Below are 23,223 nucleotides of genomic sequence, written 5' to 3' on the forward strand. Positions count from 1 at the left end.
GTTGTGTGATTATTTTATTAGGTTTATAATGCTGTTTAGCAAACGTTTTTGTTCATTTAACTTAGTTTAATTATATATTTTGTGTTGTGTGATTATTTTATTAGGTTTATAATGTTGTCTAGCATTTAAAGTCTTCATTCCAAAGCTTTTAAAATAATGTATTAGGTGTTACTTATAACAATTTTGAGAGGGGCCTGGAACCTATCTCCCTCACTTCCCATTGACTTACATTATAAACTGGGTTTCAATTTACAACGGTTTCGATTTACAACCATTCCTTCTGGAACCTAACCCCGGCGTAAACTGAGGGCTACCTATTTAAAAATACTCCCAGAACAACCATAAACTCTAGGCCAATTTAGCACATATATGGTTTCCAGAGCCATAAATATTCCTAAAAGAATGCACCATTATATCCTAATACACTTTCATTTCATTATCAAAAGGCAGCAACAAACAATGTTGACATTAATGATGAAATTTCAGCTTAGGCGCTTTCTAGATAAAATGTCTTTGGATTTACTTACCTTATGAAGCTTGCAATATACACGTGCACAAAGGTAGCCATTAAATACTGACAGTCAAAACGATCCATGATACCTCCATGTCCGGGGATTGTGTTGGCAAAATCCTTTAAAACATAATGAAATAAATCAAATGCATCATTTTTAAATCACTTTTCTTTGACCACTGCATACAAATTGTGTGTCATCAATGTCTCCATCCTCACACTGCCATGGAAAATGATATAATGTTATGCAATACATATAAACATACACTATAAACATACATATAAATACACTATGTTCCTAGGGGAAAATATGTTAAGATACTGCATATTCTACATCTGGCAAGTAGTTAATGCATCCATAGTTAGATATTCATCGTTAAAGGGACACAGTCAACTCCAAAATTGTTATTGTTTTATAAGATAGATTATCCATTCCCCAGTTTTGCATATCCAACACTGTTCTATTAATATATTTTTTTACCTCTGTGATTACCTTCTAACTAAGATTATTTTGACAGCCCCCTGATCAAATTACTTTGTATTTATTATCTATTGACTTGCATTTTAGCCAATTAGTGCAGAGTCATCTAGAACCCACGGGCGTGAGCACAATGTATGGCCCACATGAACTAGCAGACTCCTGTTTTGAAAAGCTAATAAAAAAGCATGTGATAAGAGGCTGTCTTTAGTGACTTAGAAACAGGCAGAAATTTAGAGGTTTAAATGTTATAAAGTATATTAATATAACCATGTTGGTTGTGGTAAGCTGGGGAATGGGTAGTAAAGGCGTTATTTATCTTTTTAAACAATAACAATTTTGGTGTTGACTGTCCCTTTAACCATATCTATCCTCAAGTACACACCTATATTTAATTATTAATAGATCACACAGGCAGCACCTTCCAATAACCACCATATCCATTCCTGTAAATCTATTACTTGTCAACATCATAACTCCAAAAATTGAGTCCCTCTGGAGTTGCATCTGGGAGCCTCACTGCTAAGATTGGGCAGTTCAGTGGTGGAAAGTCAGGACACTCTGGGGCATTTATTCTTTCACCACCCTGACATTTTCGGAATCCACCTGGATGCAGCTTCTGAATTCTTTTGCATTCTTTTGGCTGCCTCGCGCTGCCAACATTCCATTGAGGATGCGTTACAAACGCAATTATAGTATAGATGATCACATTTGGCACATATCTGACTGCAAACTGGTCACATGAAATATGCCAAAATGGGCCTAGATAAATAACTTTGGTTGTTTTCTTTATAAATATATATAGGTTTGGGGGTCAATTTTGAGAATTCCAGCTATGTCATACCAAATAGGCCCTGCACCATTTGCAGTAATGTGTCTAAAAATCCTTTTTCAGAAGTGTGGTGCGCAGGTGCAATTAGAAGCCTTTTGATCACCAAAAACAACAATAAACCCATAAATGTCTGCTAATTCAGAACACAGGGGATCATAGAGAAGCTTTTCCAAGAATTTGTCTTATGAATGCACCAGTTGTGTGTAAATAATCTCTGTCAGAAACCTAAAGTTTGTGAAAAATGTAATGATTTTTTTATATGATCACATTTGGCACATATCTGACTGCAAACTGGCTACATGAAATATGCCAAAATGGGCCCAGGTCAATACCATGGCTTGTTTGCTTAAATATATATAGTTTAGTGCATCAATTTTGAGAATTCCAGCCTTATGCCATTCCAAATACGCCCTGCACCCTTTGTCATCACAAGTCCAAAAATCCACTTTCACAAGTATGGTGCTCAGGTGCAATTAGCGGCCTTCTAATCACCAAAAATGTTTTGTGTAAAAAATTTCCATGAAAAACTCAAAGTCTGTGAAAAAGTTAATGATTTTTTTTTTTTTATGGTCGCATTTGGCACATATTTGGCTGCAAACTGGTCACATGAAATATGCAGAAACGGGCCTAGATCAATACCTTGGGTTGTCTACTTTATAAATATATCTAGTTTTGGGATCAATTTTGAAAATTCAAGCAGTTATGTCATACCAAATAGGCCCTGCACCCTTTGCCATAACATGCCTACAAATCCTTTTTTCATAAGCGTGGTGCGCAGGTGCAATTAGCAGCCTTTTGATCACCAAAAGTAATGGTAAATCCATAAATGTCTGCTAGTACTGAACACAGGGGTTCCTAGAGAAGCTTTTCCAAGCATTTTTCTTATGACTGCAAACGTTATGTGTAAATTAGCTTGTGAAAAAAGAAAAACATAATTTATGCTTACCTGATAAATTCCTTTCTTCTGTTGTGTGATCAGTCCACGGGTCATCATTACTTCTGGGATATAACTCCTCCCCAACAGGAAATGCAAGAGGATTCACCCAGCAGAGCTGCATATAGCTCCTCCCCTCTACGTCAGTCCCAGTCATTCGACCAAGAATCAACGAGAAAGGAGTAACCAAGGGTGAAGTGGTGACTGGAGTATAATTTAAAAGATATTTAGCTGCCTTAAAAAAGGGCGGGCCGTGGACTGATCACACAACAGAAGAAAGGAATTTATCAGGTAAGCATAAATTATGTTTTCTTCTGTTATGTGTGATCAGTCCACGGGTCATCATTACTTCTGGGATACCAATACCAAAGCAAAAGTACACGGATGACGGGAGGGATAGGCAGGCTCATTATACAGAAGGAACCACTGCCTGAAGAACCTTTCTCCCAAAAATAGCCTCCGAAGAAGCAAAAGTGTCAAATTTGTAAAATTTGGAAAAAGTATGAAGCAAAGACCAAGTTGCAGCCTTGCAAATCTGTTCAACAGAGGCCTCATTCTTAAAGGCCCAAGTGGAAGCCACAGCTCTAGTGGAGTGAGCTGTAATTCTTTCAGGAGGCTGCTGTCCAGCAGTCTCATAGGCTAAACGTATTATGCTACGAAGCCAAAAAGAGAGAGAGGTAGCAGAAGCTTTTTGACCTCTCCTCTGTCCAGAATAAACGACAAACAGGGAAGAAGTTTGGCGAAAATCTTTAGTTGCCTGCAAGTAGAACTTGAGGGCACGAACTACATCCAGATTGTGTAGAAGACGTTCCTTCTTTGAAGAAGGATTTGGACACAAGGATGGAACAACGATCTCTTGATTGATATTCCTGTTAGTGACTACCTTAGGTAAGAACCCAGGTTTAGTACGCAGAACTACCTTGTCTGAGTGAAAAATCAGATAAGGAGAATCACAATGTAAGGCTGATAACTCAGAGACTCTTCGAGCCGAGGCAATAGCCATTAAAAACAGAACTTTCCAAGATAACAATTTTATATCAATGGAATGAAGGGGTTCAAACGGAACACCCTGTAAAACGTTAAGAACTAAGTTTAAACTCCATGGCGGAGCAACAGCTTTAAACACAGGCTTGATCCTAGCTAAAGCCTGACAAAAAGCCTGGACGTCTGGATTTTCTGACAGACGCCTGTGTAACAAGATGGACAGAGCTGAAATCTGTCCCTTTAATGAACTAGCTGATAAACCCTTTTCTAAACCTTCTTGTAGAAAGGACAATATCCTAGGGATCCTAACCTTACTCCAGGAGTAACCTTTGGATTCGCACCAGTATAGGTATTTACGCCATATTTTATGGTAAATCCTTCTGGTAACAGGCTTCCTAGCCTGTATCAGGGTATCAATAACCGACTCAGAAAAACCACGTTTTGATAAAATCAAGCGTTCAATTTCCAAGCAGTCAGCTTCAGAGAAGTTAGATTTTGATGTTTGAATGGACCCTGTATCAGAAGGTCCTGTCTTAGAGGTAGAGACCAAGGCGGACAGGATGACATGTCCACTAGATCTGCATACCAAGTCCTGCGTGGCCATGCAGGCGCTATTAGAATCACTGATGCTCTCTCCTGTTTGATTTTGGCAATCAATCGAGGAAGCAGCGGGAAGGGTGGAAACACATAAGCCATCCCGAAGTTCCAAGGTGCTGTCAAAGCATCTATCAGAACCGCTCCCGGATCCCTGGATCTGGACCCGTAGTGAGGAAGTTTGGCGTTCTGGCGAGACGCCATGAGATCTATCTCTGGTTTGCCCCAACGTCGAAGTATTTGGGCAAAGACCTCCGGATGAAGTTCCCACTCCCCCGGATGAAAAGTCTGGCGACTCAAGAAATCCGCCTCCCAGTTCTCCACTCCCGGGATGTGGATTGCTGACAGGTGGCAAGAGTGAGACTCTGCCCAGCGAATTATCTTTGATACTTCCATCATTGCTAGGGAGCTTCTTGTCCCTCCCTGATGGTTGATGTAAGCTACAGTCGTGATGTTGTCCGACTGAAACCTGATGAACCCCCGAGTTGTTAATTGGGGCCAAGCCAGAAGGGCATTGAGAACTGCTCTCAATTCCAGAATGTTTATTGGAAGGAGACTCTCCTCCTGGTTCCATAGTCCCTGAGCCTTCAGAGAATTCCAGACAGCGCCCCAACCTAGTAGGCTGGCGTCTGTTGTTACAATTGTCCAGTCTGGCCTGCTGAATGGCATCCCCCTGGACAGGTGTGGCCGATAAAGCCACCATAGAAGAGAATTTCTGGTCTCTTGATTCAGATTCAGAGTAGGGGACAAATCTGAGTAATCCCCATTCCACTGACTTAGCATGCACAATTGCAGCGGTCTGAGGTGTAGGCGTGCAAAAGGTACTATGTCCATTGCCGCTACCATTAAGCCGATCACCTCCATGCATTGAGCTACTGACGGGTGTTGAATGGAATGAAGGACACGGCATGCATTTTGAAGCTTTGTTAACCTGTCTTCTGTCAGGTAAATCTTCATTTCTACAGAATCTATAAGAGTCCCCAAGAATGGAACTCTTGTGAGAGGAAAAAGAGAACTCTTCTTTTCGTTCACTTTCCATCCATGCGACCTTAGAAATGCCAGAACTAACTCTGTATGAGACTTGGCAGTTTGAAAGCTTGAAGCTTGTATTAGAATGTCGTCTAGGTACGGAGCTACCGAAATCCCGCGCGGTCTTAGTACCGCCAGAAGGGCACCCAGAACCTTTGTGAAGATTCTTGGAGCCGTAGCCAATCCGAATGGAAGAGCTACAAACTGGTAGTGCCTGTCTAGGAAGGCAAACCTTAGATACCGGTGATGATCTTTGTGAATCGGTATGTGAAGGTAAGCATCTTTTAAATCCACTGTGGTCATGTACTGACCCTTTTGGATCATGGGTAAGATTGTCCGAATAGTTTCCATTTTGAACGATGGAACTCTTAGGAATTTGTTTAGAATCTTTAAATCTAAGATTGGCCTGAAAGTTCCCTCTTTTTTGGGAACCACAAACAGGTTTGAGTAGAACCCTTGTCCTTGTTCCGACCGCGGAACCGGATGGATCACTCCCATTAATAACAGATCTTGTACACAGCGTAGAAACGCTTCTTTCTTTATCTGGTTTGTTGACAACCTTGACAGATGAAATCTCCCTCTTGGGGGAGATAATTTGAAGTCTAGAAGGTATCCCTGAGATATGATCTCTAGCGCCCAGGGATCCTGAACATCTCTTGCCCAGGCCTGGGCGAAGAGAGAAAGTCTGCCCCCCACTAGATCCGGTCCCGGATCGGGGGCTCTCGGTTCATGCTGTCTTTGGGGCAGCAGCAGGTTTCCTGGCCTGCTTGCCCTTGTTCCAGGACTGGTTAGGCTTCCAGCCTTGCCTGTAACGAGCAACAGCTCCCTCCTGTTTTGGTGCAGTGGAGGTTGATGCTGCTCCTGTTTTGAAATTCCGAAAGGGACGAAAATTAGACTGTCTAGCCTTAGCTTTGGCTTTGTCTTGAGGTAGGGCGTGGCCCTTACCTCCTGTAATGTCAGCGATAATTTCTTTCAAACCGGGCCCAAATAAAGACTGCCCCTTGAAAGGTATATTAAGTAATTTGGACTTAGAAGTAACATCAGCTGACCAGGATTTTAGCCACAGCGCCCTACGTGCTTGGATGGCGAATCCTGAGTTCTTAGCCGTAAGTTTGGTTAAATGTACTACGGCCTCCGAAATGAATGAATTAGCTAGTTTAAGGACTCTAAGCCTGTCCGTAATGTCGTCTAGCGTAGATGAACTAAGGTTCTCTTCCAGAGACTCAATCCAAAATGCTGCCGCAGCCGTAATCGGCGCGATACATGCAAGGGGTTGCAATATAAAACCTTGTTGAACAAACATTTTCTTAAGGTAACCCTCTAATTTTTTATCCATTGGATCTGAAAAAGCACAGCTATCCTCCACCGGGATAGTGGTACGCTTAGCTAAAGTAGAAACTGCTCCCTCCACCTTAGGGACCGTTTGCCATAAGTCCCGAGTGGTGGCGTCTATTGGAAACATCTTTCTAAATATTGGAGGGGGTGAGAACGGCACACCGGGTCTATCCCACTCCTTAGTAACAATTTCAGTTAGTCTCTTAGGTATAGGAAAAACGTCAGTACTCGCCGGTACCGCAAAGTATTTATCCAACCTACACAGTTTCTCTGGTATTGCAACGGTGTTACAATCATTGAGAGCTGCTAAAACCTCCCCTAGTAATACACGGAGGTTCTCCAATTTAAATTTAAAATTTGAAATATCTGAATCCAATCTGTTTGGATCAGAACCGTCACCCACAGAATGAAGCTCTCCGTCCTCATGCTCTGCAAGCTGTGACGCAGTATCAGACATGGCCCTAGTATTGTCAGCGCACTCTGTTCTCACCCCAGAGTGATCACGCTTGCCTCTTAGTTCTGGTAATTTAGACAAAACTTCAGTCATAACAGTAGCCATATCTTGTAATGTTATCTGTAATGGCCGCCCAGATGTACTAGGCGCCATAATATCACGCACCTCCCGGGCGGGAGATGCAGGTACTGCCGCGTGAGGCGAGTTAGTCGGCATAACTCTCCCCTCGCTGTTTGGTGAAATTTGTTCAAATTGTACAGATTGACTTTTATTTAAAGTAGCATCAATACAGTTAGTACATAAATTTCTATTGGGCTCCACCTTGGCATTGGAACAAATGACACAGATATCTTCCTCTGAGTCAGACATGTTTAACACACTAGCAATAAACTTGCAACTTGGTTATAATCTCTTTTAGCAAAAACGTACTGTGCCTCAAAGAGGTACTAAACGATTAAATGACAGTTGAAATAATGAACTGAAAAAACAGTTATAGCATCAAACTTTAAAACAACACAACTTTTAGCAAAGGTTTGTTCCCATTAGCAACATAACAATAATTAAATTTGACATAAAAATTACAGAGCAACGTTTTTATTCACAGTCAATATAAAATTCTCACAGCTCTGCTGAGAGAATCTACCTCCCTCTAAAGAAGTTTGAAGACCCCTGAGATCTGTCGGAGATGAACCGGATCATGCAGGAAATATAAGAGTAACTGACTGGAAATTTTTGATGCGTAGCAAAGAGCGCCAAAAACGGCCCCTCCCCCTCACACACAGCAGTGAAGAGAAACGAAACTGTCACAATTAAAACCAAACAACTGCCAAGTGGAAAATAATGCCCAAATATTTATTCACTCAGTACCTCAGAAATGTAAACGATTCTACATTCCAGCAAAAACGTTTAACATGATAAATACTTATTAAAAGGATTAGTGACTTTTAACAGAGTAGTTCCGGTGAAATACCATCCCCAGAATACTGAAGTGTATACATACATGTCATTATAACGGTATGGCAGGATTTTCTCATCAATTCCATTCAGAAAATAAAAACTGCTACATACCTCAATGCAGATTCATCTGCCCGCTGTCCCCTGATCTGAAGCTTTTACCTCCCTCAGATGGCCGAGAACAGCAATATGATCTTAACTACTCCGGTTAAAATCATAGTAAAAAACTCTGGTAGATTCTTCCTCAAACTCTGCCAGAGAAGTAATAACACGCTCCGGTGCTATTGTAAAATAACAAACTTTTGATTGAAGTCATAAAAACTAAGTATAATCACCATAGTCCTCTCACACATCCTATCTAGTCGTTGGGTGCAAGAGAATGACTGGGACTGACGTAGAGGGGAGGAGCTATATGCAGCTCTGCTGGGTGAATCCTCTTGCATTTCCTGTTGGGGAGGAGTTATATCCCAGAAGTAATGATGACCCGTGGACTGATCACACATAACAGAAGAAATGTATGCTTACCTGATAAATTTGTTTCTTCTTAGACACGATGAGTCCACGGATCATCTTAATTACTTATGGGATATTCACTTTCTGGTCAACAGGAGGAGGCAAAGAGCACCACAGCAGAGCTGTTAAATAGCTCCTCCCTTCCCTCCCACTCCAATCATTCGACCGAAGTTAGGAAGAGAAAGGAAAAGCCAAGGTGCAGAGGTGACTGAAGTTTACAGACAAGACATCTCATCTGGCTTGTGAGGTCCTCTCCCTCATATTGGCCTGTGGAAACAAAAAGTACTGAGCATTTTCTTCCTCAGACTTTTACAAACAGGGCAGCATAACATCTATGGGAGGCGCAGTGAGAATTTAGTCCCACAAGTTCCCATTGCTTTAAAGCCACCAAAAGCTCTACTGAAGAGACTGATATGGACTACGGCTACACCATAGATCAAAGCAGCACAATCTTGCACTACTTTAAAAATCATAAACTCTTGATTGAAGAATCTAATCTAACACCTCACTTTACCTCTTCCTATCACTAACGTAGGCAAAGAGAATGACTGGAGTGGGAGGGAAGGGAGGTGATATTTAACAGCTCTGCTGTGGTGCTCTATGCCTCCTCCTGCTGACCAGGAAGTGAATATCCCATAAGTAATGAAGATGATCCGTGGACTCATCGTGTCTTTAAGAAGAAAGTTAATGATTTTTTTATATAATGCATTTGGCACATATCTGACTTCAAACTGGCCACATGAAATATGCCAAAATGGGCCTAGATCAATTCCTTAGGTTGTCTACTTTACACACATATATATATTTTTGGGGGTCAGTTACAGTCGTTATGTTATTCCAAATGGGCCATAACATGTCTAAAAATTCTCTTAAAGAAGTGTGGTGTGCAGGTGCAATTAACGGCCTTTGTTTCTTGGGGCTAGGCAAAACTATTCAAAGCTTCTGATTTGCTGTCATTGATGAGGAAGTTGTAAAATTCCCCATATTCACCATGCAAGCCATTAACCCGTACACGTGCCGAAGGACAAGTGTATAGTTGAAAAATTCCAGTGCTAAACAGATGAAAGACCAGTCCAGTCGGTCAAATGCTTTTTGAAGATCCATAGACAATGTTTTAAGGGGCATTTTCTGAGATTTGGTCAATTTAACAAGTTGAAGTACCCTGATGGTATTGTCCCTTGTTTTGCTACCAGCGATAAATCCACCAAGTGAATGTTGCCCGGGAGGACCTTGTTTATACGGTAAGCTTTAAAAACAGAATTTATGTTTACCTGATAAATTACTTTCTCCAACGGTGTGTCCGGTCCACGGCGTCATCCTTACTTGTGGGATATTCTCTTCCCCAACAGGAAATGGCAAAGAGCCCAGCAAAGCTGGTCACATGATCCCTCCTAGGCTCCGCCTACCCCAGTCATTCGACCGACGTTAAGGAGGAATATTTGCATAGGAGAAACCATATGGTACCGTGGTGACTGTAGTTAAAGAAAATAATTATCAGACCTGATTAAAAAAACCAGGGCGGGCCGTGGACCGGACACACCGTTGGAGAAAGTAATTTATCAGGTAAACATAAATTCTGTTTTCTCCAACATAGGTGTGTCCGGTCCACGGCGTCATCCTTACTTGTGGGAACCAATACCAAAGCTTTAGGACACGGATGAAGGGAGGGAGCAAATCAGGTCACCTAAATGGAAGGCACCACGGCTTGCAAAACCCTTCTCCCAAAAATAGCCTCAGAAGAAGCAAAAGTATCAAACTTGTAAAATTTGGTAAAAGTGTGCAGTGAAGACCAAGTCGCTGCCCTACATATCTGATCAACAGAAGCCTCGTTCTTGAAGGCCCATGTGGAAGCCACAGCCCTAGTGGAATGAGCTGTGATTCTTTCGGGAGGCTGCTGTCCGGCAGTCTCGTAAGCCAATCTGATGATGCTTTTAATCCAAAAAGAGAGAGAGGTAGAAGTTGCTTTTTGACCTCTCCTTTTACCGGAATAAACAACAAACAAGGAAGATGTTTGTCTAAAATCCTTTGTAGCATCTAAATAGAATTTTAGAGCGCGAACAACATCCAAATTGTGCAACAAACGTTCCTTCTTTGAAACTGGTTTCGGACACAGAGAAGGTACGATAATCTCCTGGTTAATGTTTTTGTTAGAAACAACTTTTGGAAGAAAACCAGGTTTAGTACGTAAAACCACCGTATCTGCATGGAACACCAGATAAGGAGGAGAACACTGCAGAGCAGATAATTCTGAAACTCTTCTAGCAGAAGAAATTGCAACTAAAAACAAAACTTTCCAAGATAATAACTTAATATCAACGGAATGCAAGGGTTCAAACGGAACCCCCTGAAGAACTGAAAGAACTAAATTGAGACTCCAAGGAGGAGTCAAAGGTTTGTAAACAGGCTTAATTCTAACCAGAGCCTGAACAAAGGCTTGAACATCTGGCACAGCGGCCAGCTTTTTGTGAAGTAACACAGACAAGGCAGAAATCTGTCCCTTCAGGGAACTTGCAGATAATCCTTTTTCCAATCCTTCTTGAAGGAAGGATAGAATCCTAGGAATCTTAACCTTGTCCCAAGGGAATCCTTTAGATTCACACCAACAGATATATTTTTTCCAAATTTTGTGGTAAATCTTTCTAGTTACAGGCTTTCTGGCCTGAACAAGAGTATCGATAACAGAATCTGAGAATCCTCGCTTCGATAAGATCAAGCGTTCAGTCTCCAAGCAGTCAGCTGGAGTGAAACCAGATTCGGATGTTCGAACGGACCCTGAACAAGAAGGTCTCGTCTCAAAGGTAGCTTCCAAGGAGGAGCCGATGACATATTCACCAGATCTGCGTACCAAGCTATCAAGATCACCGACGCCCTCTCCTGATTGATCCTGGCTACCAGCCTGGGGATGAGAGGAAACGGCGGGAACACATAAGCTAGTTTGAAGGTCCAAGGTGCTACTAGTGCATCCACTAGAGCCGCCTTGGGATCCCTGGATCTGGACCCGTAGCAAGGAACTTTGAAGTTCTGACGAGAGGCCATCAGATCCATGTCTGGAATGCCCCACAGCTGAGTGACTTGGGCAAAGATTTCCGGATGGAGTTCCCACTCCCCCGGATGCAATGTCTGACGACTCAGAAAATCCGCTTCCCAATTTTCCACTCCTGGGATGTGGATAGCAGACAGGTGGCAGGAGTGAGACTCCGCCCATAGAATGATTTTGGTCACTTCTTCCATCGCCAGGGAACTCCTTGTTCCCCCCTGATGGTTGATGTACGCAACAGTTGTCATGTTGTCTGATTGAAACCGTATGAACTTGGCCCTCGCTAGCTGAGGCCAAGCCTTGAGAGCATTGAATATCGCTCTCAGTTCCAGAATATTTATCGGTAGAAGAGATTCTTCCCGAGACCAAAGACCCTGAGCTTTCAGGGATCCCCAGACCGCGCCCCAGCCCATCAGACTGGCGTCGGTCGTGACAATGACCCACTCTGGTCTGCGGAATGTCATCCCTCGTGACAGGTTGTCCAGGGACAGCCACCAACGGAGTGAGTCTCTGGTCCTCTGATTTACTTGTATCTTCGGAGACAAGTCTGTATAGTCCCCATTCCACTGACTGAGCATGCACAGTTGTAATGGTCTTAGATGAATGCGTGCAAAAGGAACTATGTCCATTGCCGCTACCATCAACCCGATCACTTCCATGCACTGAGCTATGGAAGGAAGAGGAACGGAATGGAGTATCCGACAAGAGTCTAGAAGTTTTGTTTTTCTGGCCTCTGTCAGAAAAATCCTCATTTCTAAGGAGTCTATTATTGTTCCCAAGAAGGGAACCCTTGTTGACGGAGATAGAGAACTCTTTTCCACGTTCACTTTCCATCCGTGAGATCTGAGAAAGGCCAGGACAATGTCCGTGTGAGCCTTTGCTTGAGGAAGGGACGACGCTTGAATCAGAATGTCGTCCAAGTAAGGTACTACAGCAATGCCCCTTGGTCTTAGCACAGCTAGAAGGGACCCTAGTACCTTTGTGAAAATCCTTGGAGCAGTGGCTAATCCGAAAGGAAGCGCCACGAACTGGTAATGATTGTCCAGGAATGCGAACCTCAGGAACCGATGATGTTCCTTGTGGATAGGAATATGTAGATACGCATCCTTTAAATCCACCGTGGTCATGAATTGACCTTCCTGGATGGAAGGAAGAATAGTTCGAATGGTTTCCATCTTGAACGATGGAACCTTGAGAAACTTGTTTAAGATCTTGAGATCTAAGATTGGTCTGAACGTTCCCTCTTTTTTGGGAACTATAAACAGATTGGAGTAGAACCCCATCCCTTGTTCTCTTAATGGAACGGGATGAATCACTCCCATTTTTAACAGGTCTTCTACACAATGTAAGAATGCCTGTCCTTTTTATGTGGTCTGAAGACAACTGAGACCTGTGGAACCTCCCCCTTGGGGGAAGTCCCTTGAATTCCAGAAGATAACCTTGGGAGACTATTTCTAGCGCCCAAGGATCCAGAACATCTCTTGCCCAAGCCTGAGCGAAGAGAGAGAGTCTGCCCCCCACCAGATCCGGTCCCGGATCGGGGGCCAACATTTCATGCTGTCTTGGTAGCAGTGGCAGGTTTCTTGGCCTGCTTTCCCTTGTTCCAGCCTTGCATTGGTCTCCAAGCTGGCTTGGCTTGAGAAGTATTACCCTCTTGCTTAGAGGACGTAGCACTTTGGGCTGGTCCGTTTCTACGAAAGGGACGAAAATTAGGTTTATTTTTTGCCTTGAAAGGCCGATCCTGAGGAAGGGCGTGGCCCTTACCCCCAGTGATATCCGAGATAATCTCTTTCAAGTCAGGGCCAAACAGCGTTTTCCCCTTGAAAGGAATGTTAAGTAGCTTGTTCTTGGAAGACGCATCAGCCGACCAAGATTTCAACCAAAGCGCTCTGCGCGCCACAATAGCAAACCCAGAATTCTTAGCCGCTAACCTAGCCAATTGCAAAGTGGCGTCTAGGGTGAAAGAATTAGCCAATTTGAGAGCATTGATTCTGTCCATAATCTCCTCATAAGGAGGAGAATCACTGTCGACCGCCTTTATCAGCTCATCGAACCAGAAACATGCGGCTGTAGCGACAGGGACAATGCATGAAATTGGTTGTAGAAGGTAACCCTGCTGAACAAACATCTTTTTAAGCAAACCTTCTAATTTTTTATCCATAGGATCTTTGAAAGCACAACTATCCTCTATGGGTATAGTGGTGCGTTTGTTTAAAGTGGAAACCGCTCCCTCGACCTTGGGGACTGTCTGCCATAAGTCCTTTCTGGGGTCGACCATAGGAAACAATTTTTTAAATATGGGGGGAGGGACGAAAGGAATACCGGGCCTTTCCCATTCTTTATTAACAATGTCCGCCACCCGCTTGGGTATAGGAAAAGCTTCTGGGAGCCCCGGCACCTCTAGGAACTTGTCCATTTTACATAGTTTCTCTGGGATGACCAACTTGTCACAATCATCCAGAGTGGATAATACCTCCTTAAGCAGAATGCGGAGATGTTCCAACTTAAATTTAAATGCAATCACATCAGGTTCAGCTTGTTGAGAAATGTTCCCTGAATCAGTAATTTCTCCCTCAGACAAAACCTCCCTGGCCCCATCAGACTGAGTTAGGGGCCCTTCAGAAATATTAATATCAGCGTCGTCATGCTCTTCAGTATCTAAAACAGAGCAGTCGCGCTTACGCTGATAAGTGTTCATTTTGGCTAAAATGTTTTTGACAGAATTATCCATTACAGCCGTTAATTGTTGCATAGTAAGGAGTATTGGCGCGCTAGATGTACTAGGGGCCTCCTGAGTGGGCAAGACTCGTGTAGACGAAGGAGGGAATGATGCAGTACCATGCTTACTCCCCTCACTTGAGGAATCATCTTGGGCATCATTGTCATTGTCACATAAATCACATTTATTTAAATGAATAGGAATTCTGGCTTCCCCACATTCAGAACACAGTCTATCTGGTAGTTCAGACATGTTAAACAGGCATAAACTTGATAACAAGTACAAAAAACGTTTTAAAATAAAACCGTTACTGTCACTTTAAATTTTAAACTGAACACACTTTATTACTGCAAATGCGAAAAAACATGAAGGAATTGTTCAAAATTTACCAAATTTTCACCACAGTGTCTTAAAGCCTTAAAAGTATTGCACACCAAATTTGGAAGCTTTAACCCTTAAAATAACGGAACCGGAGCCGTTTTGAACTTTAACCCCTTTACAGTCCCTGGTATCTGCTTTGCTGAGACCCAACCAAGCCCCAAGGGGAATACGATACCAAATGACGCCTTCAGAAAGTCTTTTCTAAGTATCAGAGCTCCTCTCACATGCGACTGCATGCCATGCCTCTCAAAAACAAGTGCGCAACACCGGCGCGAAAATGAGGCTCTGCCTATGCTTTGGGAAAGCCCCTAAAGAATAAGGTGTCTAAAACAGTGCCCGCCGATATTATTATATCAAAATACCCAGATAAAATGATTCCTCAAGGCTAAATATGTGTTAATAATCAATCGATTTAGCCCAAAAAAAGTCTACAGTCTTAATAAGCCCTTTTTGAAGCCCTTATTTACAATCGTAATAAACATGGCTTACCGGATCCCAGAGGGAAAATGACAGCTTCCAGCATTACATCGTCTTGTTAGAATGTGTCATACCTCAAGCAGCAAGAGACTGCTCACTGTTCCCCCAACTGAAGTTAATTGCTCTCAACAGTCCTGTGTGGAACAGCCATGGATTTTAGTGACGGTTGCTAAAATCATTTTCCTCATACAAACAGAAATCTTCATCTCTTTTCTGTTTCTGAGTAAATAGTACATACCAGCACTATTTCAAAATAACAAACTCTTGATTGAATAATAAAAACTACAGTTAAACACTAAAAAACTCTAAGCCATCTCCGTGGAGATGTTGCCTGTACAACGGCAAAGAGAATGACTGGGGTAGGCGGAGCCTAGGAGGGATCATGTGACCAGCTTTGCTGGGCTCTTTGCCATTTCCTGTTGGGGAAGAGAATATCCCACAAGTAAGGATGACGCCGTGGACCGGACACACCTATGTTGGAGAAAATACAGTTGTTTAAAAGAGATATAGGGTGGAAATTAGTCACTGAAGTAGGGGGGTTCCCCAGTTTAGCTATGACCACTTTCTAGGCCTCCAACATCTGCTGAGAAAACATTTGATTAGTGTCATCCACATTAAAGAGATCAAAAAGTTTAGAGGCTAAAGTGTCTGTTAAGGTTTTGAAGTATTTTATATAAAACCCATCTGAACCCAAGCTTTTGCCGGAGGGCAGGTGCTTAATAACAGGTAAAATCTCTGGGATAGTGAACAGTTCATCTAGCTGTTCTCTCTGCTCTGTGGAAAGAGTGGGGACATTAGTGCCGTTCACAGAAATATTTATTTGTGAGGCTCTCATGGATGTCCAGTTGCAAAGTTTACTTCTATAGGCTCTGATAATAGGTTTTAAATTTGTTTGCAATATTTTGACTCACCACTATGGTTTGTCAGTAAGCATCTAATAGGAGACATAATTCTGTAGGGTTATCTTTTTAGGGGCTATAGCAAACAGAGCGCTTGATTTATTCCCATTTACAGTAGCATATTTTATAGTAATACAAATTTGTTTGGTATTTAAAATTTTCTCCACTGTATAATGTCCATAGACAACATCATTATTTTTATTTGATAACAAAACTAGCCTCTTACTTAAAAAATAATCAAAATAATATTTAATTTCAGAAAAAAAATATTTTAAAATCTATAATATAATTAAGGGCCAGGTCTAGCATATACAGAGCATATTATGCAAACACTTGCACCCAGTGTTAGTGCCGATTAATTTTAACTTCATATTGAAGTAAAGCCCAGCATGCATCCATATGTCAACATCACCAACTCAGGGATACGGAAGACATCAGATGCTTGTTAAAGCCTAGGAGGATAGGTCATTTGTCTGATAGAAACAGTGAATTGCAATAAAACTCCCACTGCAATTTACTGTGCATTTTGGTGTGAAAAAGTCAAGAAGCACAACAGTGCACTAGTTCCCCGTCTATCATTGTCTAAGCTGATGAAGCAGACACGTGGAAACCATCTCTGCTTTTTTTTTATGCGTCAGGTGCTGTCTTGAGCAGTAGGATGGCCCACTAGGTATATAGACAAACTACTAAGTGATCTTTATTAAAACATAACCTATGGTAAACTTGCCCTACTAAAAAGCAAAGCTTGATGTAGTTAAAAATAATTTATATTCATTCTTATCCTTCCTCCACCTTACCTTCTTCTCTTCCTCCCCCCTCCTCCCCCCCCCCTCTAACAAGATGAACCCCTTTCCCCCCTCATAACCAGACCCCCCCCCTCCCTAACTGTGTAGGAATTAAACTGTAATAACTGTTAATGTTATGTATATACATCCTCACCAAGGTCAATGATTTAAACTACAATATGATCTGTAAAAATTAAAAAATATACCCAGCAAGGTAGAAATAATTTACAGGAATATATTTATCTGCTCTGAAATCAACCCTCAGTATTAGGTTGGGGCGAAAAAAAGCACATTACTACAATAGTCTCATGGGACTCATCAGCTACCTGAGACCTCAAGGAATACCGAAAAAACACCATAATGACTTTTATCTGTTACTTATCAGTCTAAATTATGCTCCTGTTTACAACCTTACATGCCTTGTGGAACCTGTATTGTTATATTTGAATTATATTAATAAAGCCTTGCAAAAAAAATAAAAAAATAAATTATATTTATATTCTCATTCTCTCATTCATTTTCTCCCTCTCTCTCCATCTCCCTCTCTCTCTTAGGGTTGCCACCTCAGCCATGTTTTCCTGGACACTTAAGAGTTACACATGCTGCAGGGTGTGCAGGAAGGAACATAAATAGTGCTGTCTAGGATCACTAATTGTGTGCTGACCAGGGGTGCAATTCATGTTCCCCTCTGCACACCCTGCAGCATGTGTAACTCATAAGTGTCCAGGAAAACATGGCCAAGGTGGCAACCCTACTCTCTCTCTCTCCATCTCTCTCTCTCCATCTCCATCTCCCTATCTATCTATCTCCCTATCTATCTATCTCCCTATCTATCTATCTATCTATCTATCTATCTATCTATCTATCTATCTATATACACCCACAAAAATCTAACTACACAATATTCACAATCCCTAATGAAATTTATGTAAGGAAATATACCTTTTATAGATTAACAGACTGATTTTTATATATTAAAAATAACATTCATTATTAATCATTAAAAAACTTGTATCAGTACTACATACTTTGATTTTGAACGCTCTCTTGAAACCACTGGCAAAAAATCCTCCAAATGGACCAATTAAAGACCCAAATGTTGACAGGGCAATGCTGTGAATCTGGAATGGGTACAAACGCACGTATTTCTAAAAAAAAAAAATAGAGGAACAATTGTTAGTGTTGCTTTGAACTTACTTAAAGGGATGCTTCAGTCACAAGTTGTTTATTTCATCATAAAGAAAAACCATAAAACTGTTGGGTTTGATAAATGTCAGTGAGCTGCTGCTTATAAAATATTGTTTCCTAACATTTTATTATTCCACATCCATTTGCATAACCCCCCCCCCCCCAAACAAACATATGTTAGGCTCCTATATCTGATAATAAATATATAGCCTGCCAAACCATGTAGAGAATAGATAAGCTAAAGATAACAGCCATACATTTTACTTCTCCTTTTGCACTGTGCAGAAGCGTTTTTGTCTCACCTATGAGCTATATGCAGCTTGCTCTGATATATGACATGCGGCTCATTAGACTGCGCTGATACAGCCTTGTTTCCTACACTAGGGGAAATTAAGGTTAATAACCTTTATTTAGTGCGTTTATTCCGTATTAAGGGCCAGATTACGAGTGGAGCGCTAAGTTATGCGTGAGCTAAAAGGGGTTTATCGAGGGTGTTTGTGTGCGTAGGGTTTTTCGCTTGTATAACAAGTTGAAAGTAAACGCGATTGAGAGCAAGTAAACGCGAGTAATGGTAATTCCTAGCGTTTATGAAACACTAGGATTTACCATTGGAACAAATAAAGGGGACTTTCATTCATGAAGTATAAAATACTTCATGTTGAAAGCTCCTTTATTTGTTCTAAGCGATTGCCGCACTGAGTTGCTAAGGCAGCACACCGGCAGAATGCTATTTGGCTGAGAGGTGACGTTTCCAATATGTGGCACCAAGTCAGATTTCCCGCACGGCTATTGGCTAAGAAGTGGAAACGTCACCTCTCAGCCAAATAGCAAAAATAGCGTTCTGCCGGTGGGCTGCCTTAGCACTTTAACAATCTTCTGGATAATGCGTCCTCAGAGCTCTGGTTAACTGTTTCGCGAAACAAAAAGTGTCACAAAACGCATCAAAAATACATTACAAAGTACAGTTACACTCATAATAACACTAATAAAAATTATTTAAAAAAATATTGCACAAAAAAGTTATACATTTTTACACAAGTCAGGTTAGCGTGCAAGCGAAAACAGTTTACTTTTAACTTGTCATACGAGCTCTACTCAACACACACAAGAAGTTTAATTCTAGCGAAGTTAACGGTCAAGCAGGAGCATCAAATACCACTCCACTTGTAAACTGACCCTAAATCTTTAGGATGTGGCCTATCAAATATACATTTTCAAACCAAATACCCCTTTAAAATTACATTAAACTCAAAATTGAATTCCCATAAAATGTTTAAGTATATGCAATGTAAGTTAATTATATTTATTTTGCATACATTTCCTGTCATTTGAGTTTTAAAATTAGGGCTTTCAGTTGCTCCAGATCTTCCAGTATCCAGAACAACATTCTACACAGTGATTGTTTGATCAGTGCAGGAGCACAATTATATTTGTTCTACACTGGCACCAACATAGTTCAAATACTATAACAACATTTATTGTTGTATGCAAATTTCTTTATAATGCAGCACTTAACTATGCATACATATAAAAAAAACATTTATTCGTACATGATAAATTCATTCATTTCATGGTGGTGAGAGTCCATAAGAAGATTATTACATATAGTCAAACATACCAGAGCTTTGTCCTACCTTCTCTGCCAATAATACCTCAGCTATACCTACGGCCAAGTAGAGAAGGAGAAAAAAAAATATAAAACCAGAAGAGGACAAAAGCAGGGCTAATGGTATAACGGCTCATGGACTCACACCATCATGAGATTAATTAATATATTAGGTAAGCAAATAAATTATATTTTGTTTCATAATATGATGAGAGTCAATGTGATCATCACATGAAGGAATCTATACCCAAGTAGTGAAGTCCACAAGACCACTGTGAAATAGGGGTGGCCAATACAGGTTAGGATAGGTAAGGCAGGCGGGTTACTGATCTAGCACAACAGCCTGCAATACTTTCCTGCCAAAAGACACCTCAGAAGAGGTATTCACTTAAAAATGATACAATTCACCTTCTCCGGATGGAGGGATTACTGGGAGAGTAGATAGGTCAAAAACTCTATGTAGGGGTGCCTAGTAGACAGGAAATATAATCACACATGAGATGATCTTGTGGACTCTCACCATCTTATGAAAGAAAATCACTTTAGTTCCAGTTTCAAGATACAGTAAGGTTTATGTACCTATAGTTGAACGTGGTGCACAATTTTCACATTTTAGAACAATGATTAGATAGCTGAGTTAGTGCTAAATGTAGGGTTTATAGCAAATAAGGATTGAAGGATAGTCATGTGCACATCTTGTGTTGTTTTTTTTTCTTTTTAATTACTGTGTAACCAGAAGTCATATTTTATTACATTTTTCAAATAAATCCAGGAATGTCACTGGAAAAAGAAATTCATGGGAAGAAAAATTGCTCTTTATGCTTAAAACTCAAGAAATTGTAATACTGTTACGCACCCATCCTAGTAGCGTCTGTAGAAATGGTGGGATGGAATACTCCTGGAGTCTGAAGATTTCTGAAGGATGACATTCAGCGGAGAAGCTGTTCGTTTCACTGCTGTATGCTATGGGACACACACAGTACTGAAACTGGCAGAAGACGTAGGAAAACTGCAAACAAAGAAGATGGCTGCTTTACTGTTTTATCTTGGGACATTAACAGTGTAAAAGGGACATTTATAAATATACTGAGATATTAAAGGGATATGAAACCAGAATCTTTTCTTTCAGGATTCAGATAGAGTATACCGTTTTAAGCAACTTTGCAATTGACTTCTATGATCTAATTTGCTTTTTTCTCTCTTTATCCTTTGTTGAAAAGAATATATAGGTAGGCTCAGCAGCTGGGAGCTAGCTGTTGATTGGTGGTTGCTCATATATGCCTGTTGTCATATTTTGAGTTTCATGTCCCTTTAAGATCAGTGTTCTCCACAGAAAATGTTGTCAGCCGGGTGGCATTATTAAATAGCCGAGTAATGGCAGTGTAATACTTTGTAACATAAGCAGGAATGTAAGCTTAGGAGCCGGCCCAAATCTAGCCACCAATCAGCTACCCAGGGTGCTGAAACAAAAATGGGCTTGCTCCTAAGCTTACATTCTTGCTTTTTTCAAATAAAGATACCAAGAGAACAAAGAAATATTGATAATAGGCGTAAATTAGAAAGTTGCTTAAAATTGCATGCTTTATCTGACCCATAAAAGAAAAATTAGGGTTTCATATCCGTTTAACAAGTCTATAACAAAAATAAATAAATCAAGTGACTAAAAAAAAGACTCTTTTAGTCTATAATAGGGTAGAAGACCATTTTGTAATGCCAAAGTTGGCGACAATCTTCTGAAAACTTCTCTTAAAGTGATTGTAAAGTTGAATGAATTACTGCCCAGTATCTAAAAAATAATCTTAAAAACTGGAGAACTTTAATACATTAAACTTTACAAAAAGACGCTTCTTTTTTAAAATACCATTGCATTATGGTAAACAGACCGCGGTTCCTCCGCCCGCATCTCCTACTGTATTTAACAGATCGATGACTAATCCGGCTTCCTCCAATCGTTGTGTGCCCCCTCTGGCATCCAGCTCGTGAGAAAGCCTGAGTCCTCACTGATATGCTAAATATAGTAGGAGTTGCGGGTGGAGGAACGGCGGTCTGTTTACCATAACGCAATGGTATTTAAAAAAAGAAGCGTCTTTGTAAAGTAAACACAACATTTTTCTTCTATGCGTCAGACAGGGCATGCAATTTTAAACAACTTACTATCTAATTTGCTTCATTTTTTTATATCCTTTGTTGGAAAGCATACCTAGGTAAGCTCAGAAGCAGAAATGCTACTGGGAGCTGGATGCTGATTTGTAGCTGCACATTTATGCCTTATGTCATTGGCTCACCACCTATGTTCAGCTAGCTCCCAGTAGTGCATTGCTGCATATTCAACAAAGGATACAGAGCGAATAAAGCAAATCTGATAATATAAGTAAAGTGGAAAGTTTTTTTTTAAAACTACATGCTTATTCTGAATCATGAAAGAAAAAAAATTGGGTCTTATGTGTCTTTAGAGGGACATTCAAGTTAAAATAAACTTTTATGATTTAGATAGAGCATGCAGTTTTAAGACACTGTGCAAAATTTGATCATGGAAGTAAATTGGAAAGTATTTTTATATTCACACATTCTGGGGAACAAGATGCTACTGAGCATGTGCACAAGCTCACAGGGTATACGTATACTAGTCTGTGATTGGCTGATGTCTGTCACATGGTACAGGGGGCAAGACAATGGGAGGAGAAAAAATCTATTACTTATTTGAAATTCAGAGTAAGTGCTATTGCATTGTCTTTTTATTATGTACATGTTAATTATGTAATTCTACTGCCCTGAGTGGTCCTGTAAGTAATACAGCTATGGCCCATGAAACAATATGATGGCAGCTTACTGATACAGTGTCAGCCAACTGGTTATGAATGCCACCTTAAGTGCCCATGGCATAAGTTTAACACGCTGGTCTATAACACTGAACAGGTTAATAATTTGACAAAACTATTACATTTTCCCTTTATAGGTTTATCTATAGTGATATAAATTTAGTATTGCAATAGTAAGGTGTTAATTTAGCTTATTTTAGCATAATATAATATATTAACCACAAGTTGAAGCTGAAATGTGCCCATGGATATACAATACTTTGCAAACCTGGATAGGAAATGTGGGAGGTCCACTGATTTGTCAAAGTTGGTGACAGGAAAATGCTGGCATTTTAAATTGGAAGTAGCAGTTTTTTTTAAAATTTGCTGTTAATAATTCAATTGGATACATTCACAAGGTACAAATAACTTAAAGGGACACTGTACCCAAAAATTTTCTTTCATGATTCAGATTAAGCATGACATTTTAAGCAACTTTCTAATTTACTCCTATTATCAAATTTTCTTCATTCTCTTGGTATCTTAATTTGAAATGCAAGAATGTAAGTTTAGATGCCGGCCCATTTTTGGTGAACAACCTGGGTTGTCCTTGCTGATTGGTGGATAAATTCATCCACCAATAAAAAAGTGCTGTCCAGAGTACTAAAACCAAAAAAAGCTTAGATGCCTTCTTTTTCAAATAAAGATAGCAAGA

General features: G+C 40.6%; 1 protein-coding gene across 1 annotated transcript in view; it reads right to left on the reverse strand.

Moving 5' to 3' along the window:
* The window catches only part of CDS1 (CDP-diacylglycerol synthase 1), a 244,275-nt gene that overhangs the window by 2,769 nt on the left and 218,283 nt on the right, over positions 1 to 23,223 (reverse strand). Inside the window, exons 10-12 of the mRNA XM_053703398.1 lie at positions 20,567 to 20,719; positions 17,945 to 18,064; positions 528 to 631 (exon numbers count right to left, since the gene is read on the reverse strand). Of these exons, the coding sequence (XP_053559373.1) occupies positions 528 to 631; positions 17,945 to 18,064; positions 20,567 to 20,719 (377 nt within the window). The remainder of the gene's footprint in view (positions 1 to 527; positions 632 to 17,944; positions 18,065 to 20,566; positions 20,720 to 23,223) is intronic.

This window comes from Bombina bombina, chromosome 2, assembly GCF_027579735.1.
Source record: "Bombina bombina isolate aBomBom1 chromosome 2, aBomBom1.pri, whole genome shotgun sequence".
Taxonomy (NCBI): Eukaryota; Metazoa; Chordata; class Amphibia; order Anura; family Bombinatoridae; genus Bombina; species Bombina bombina.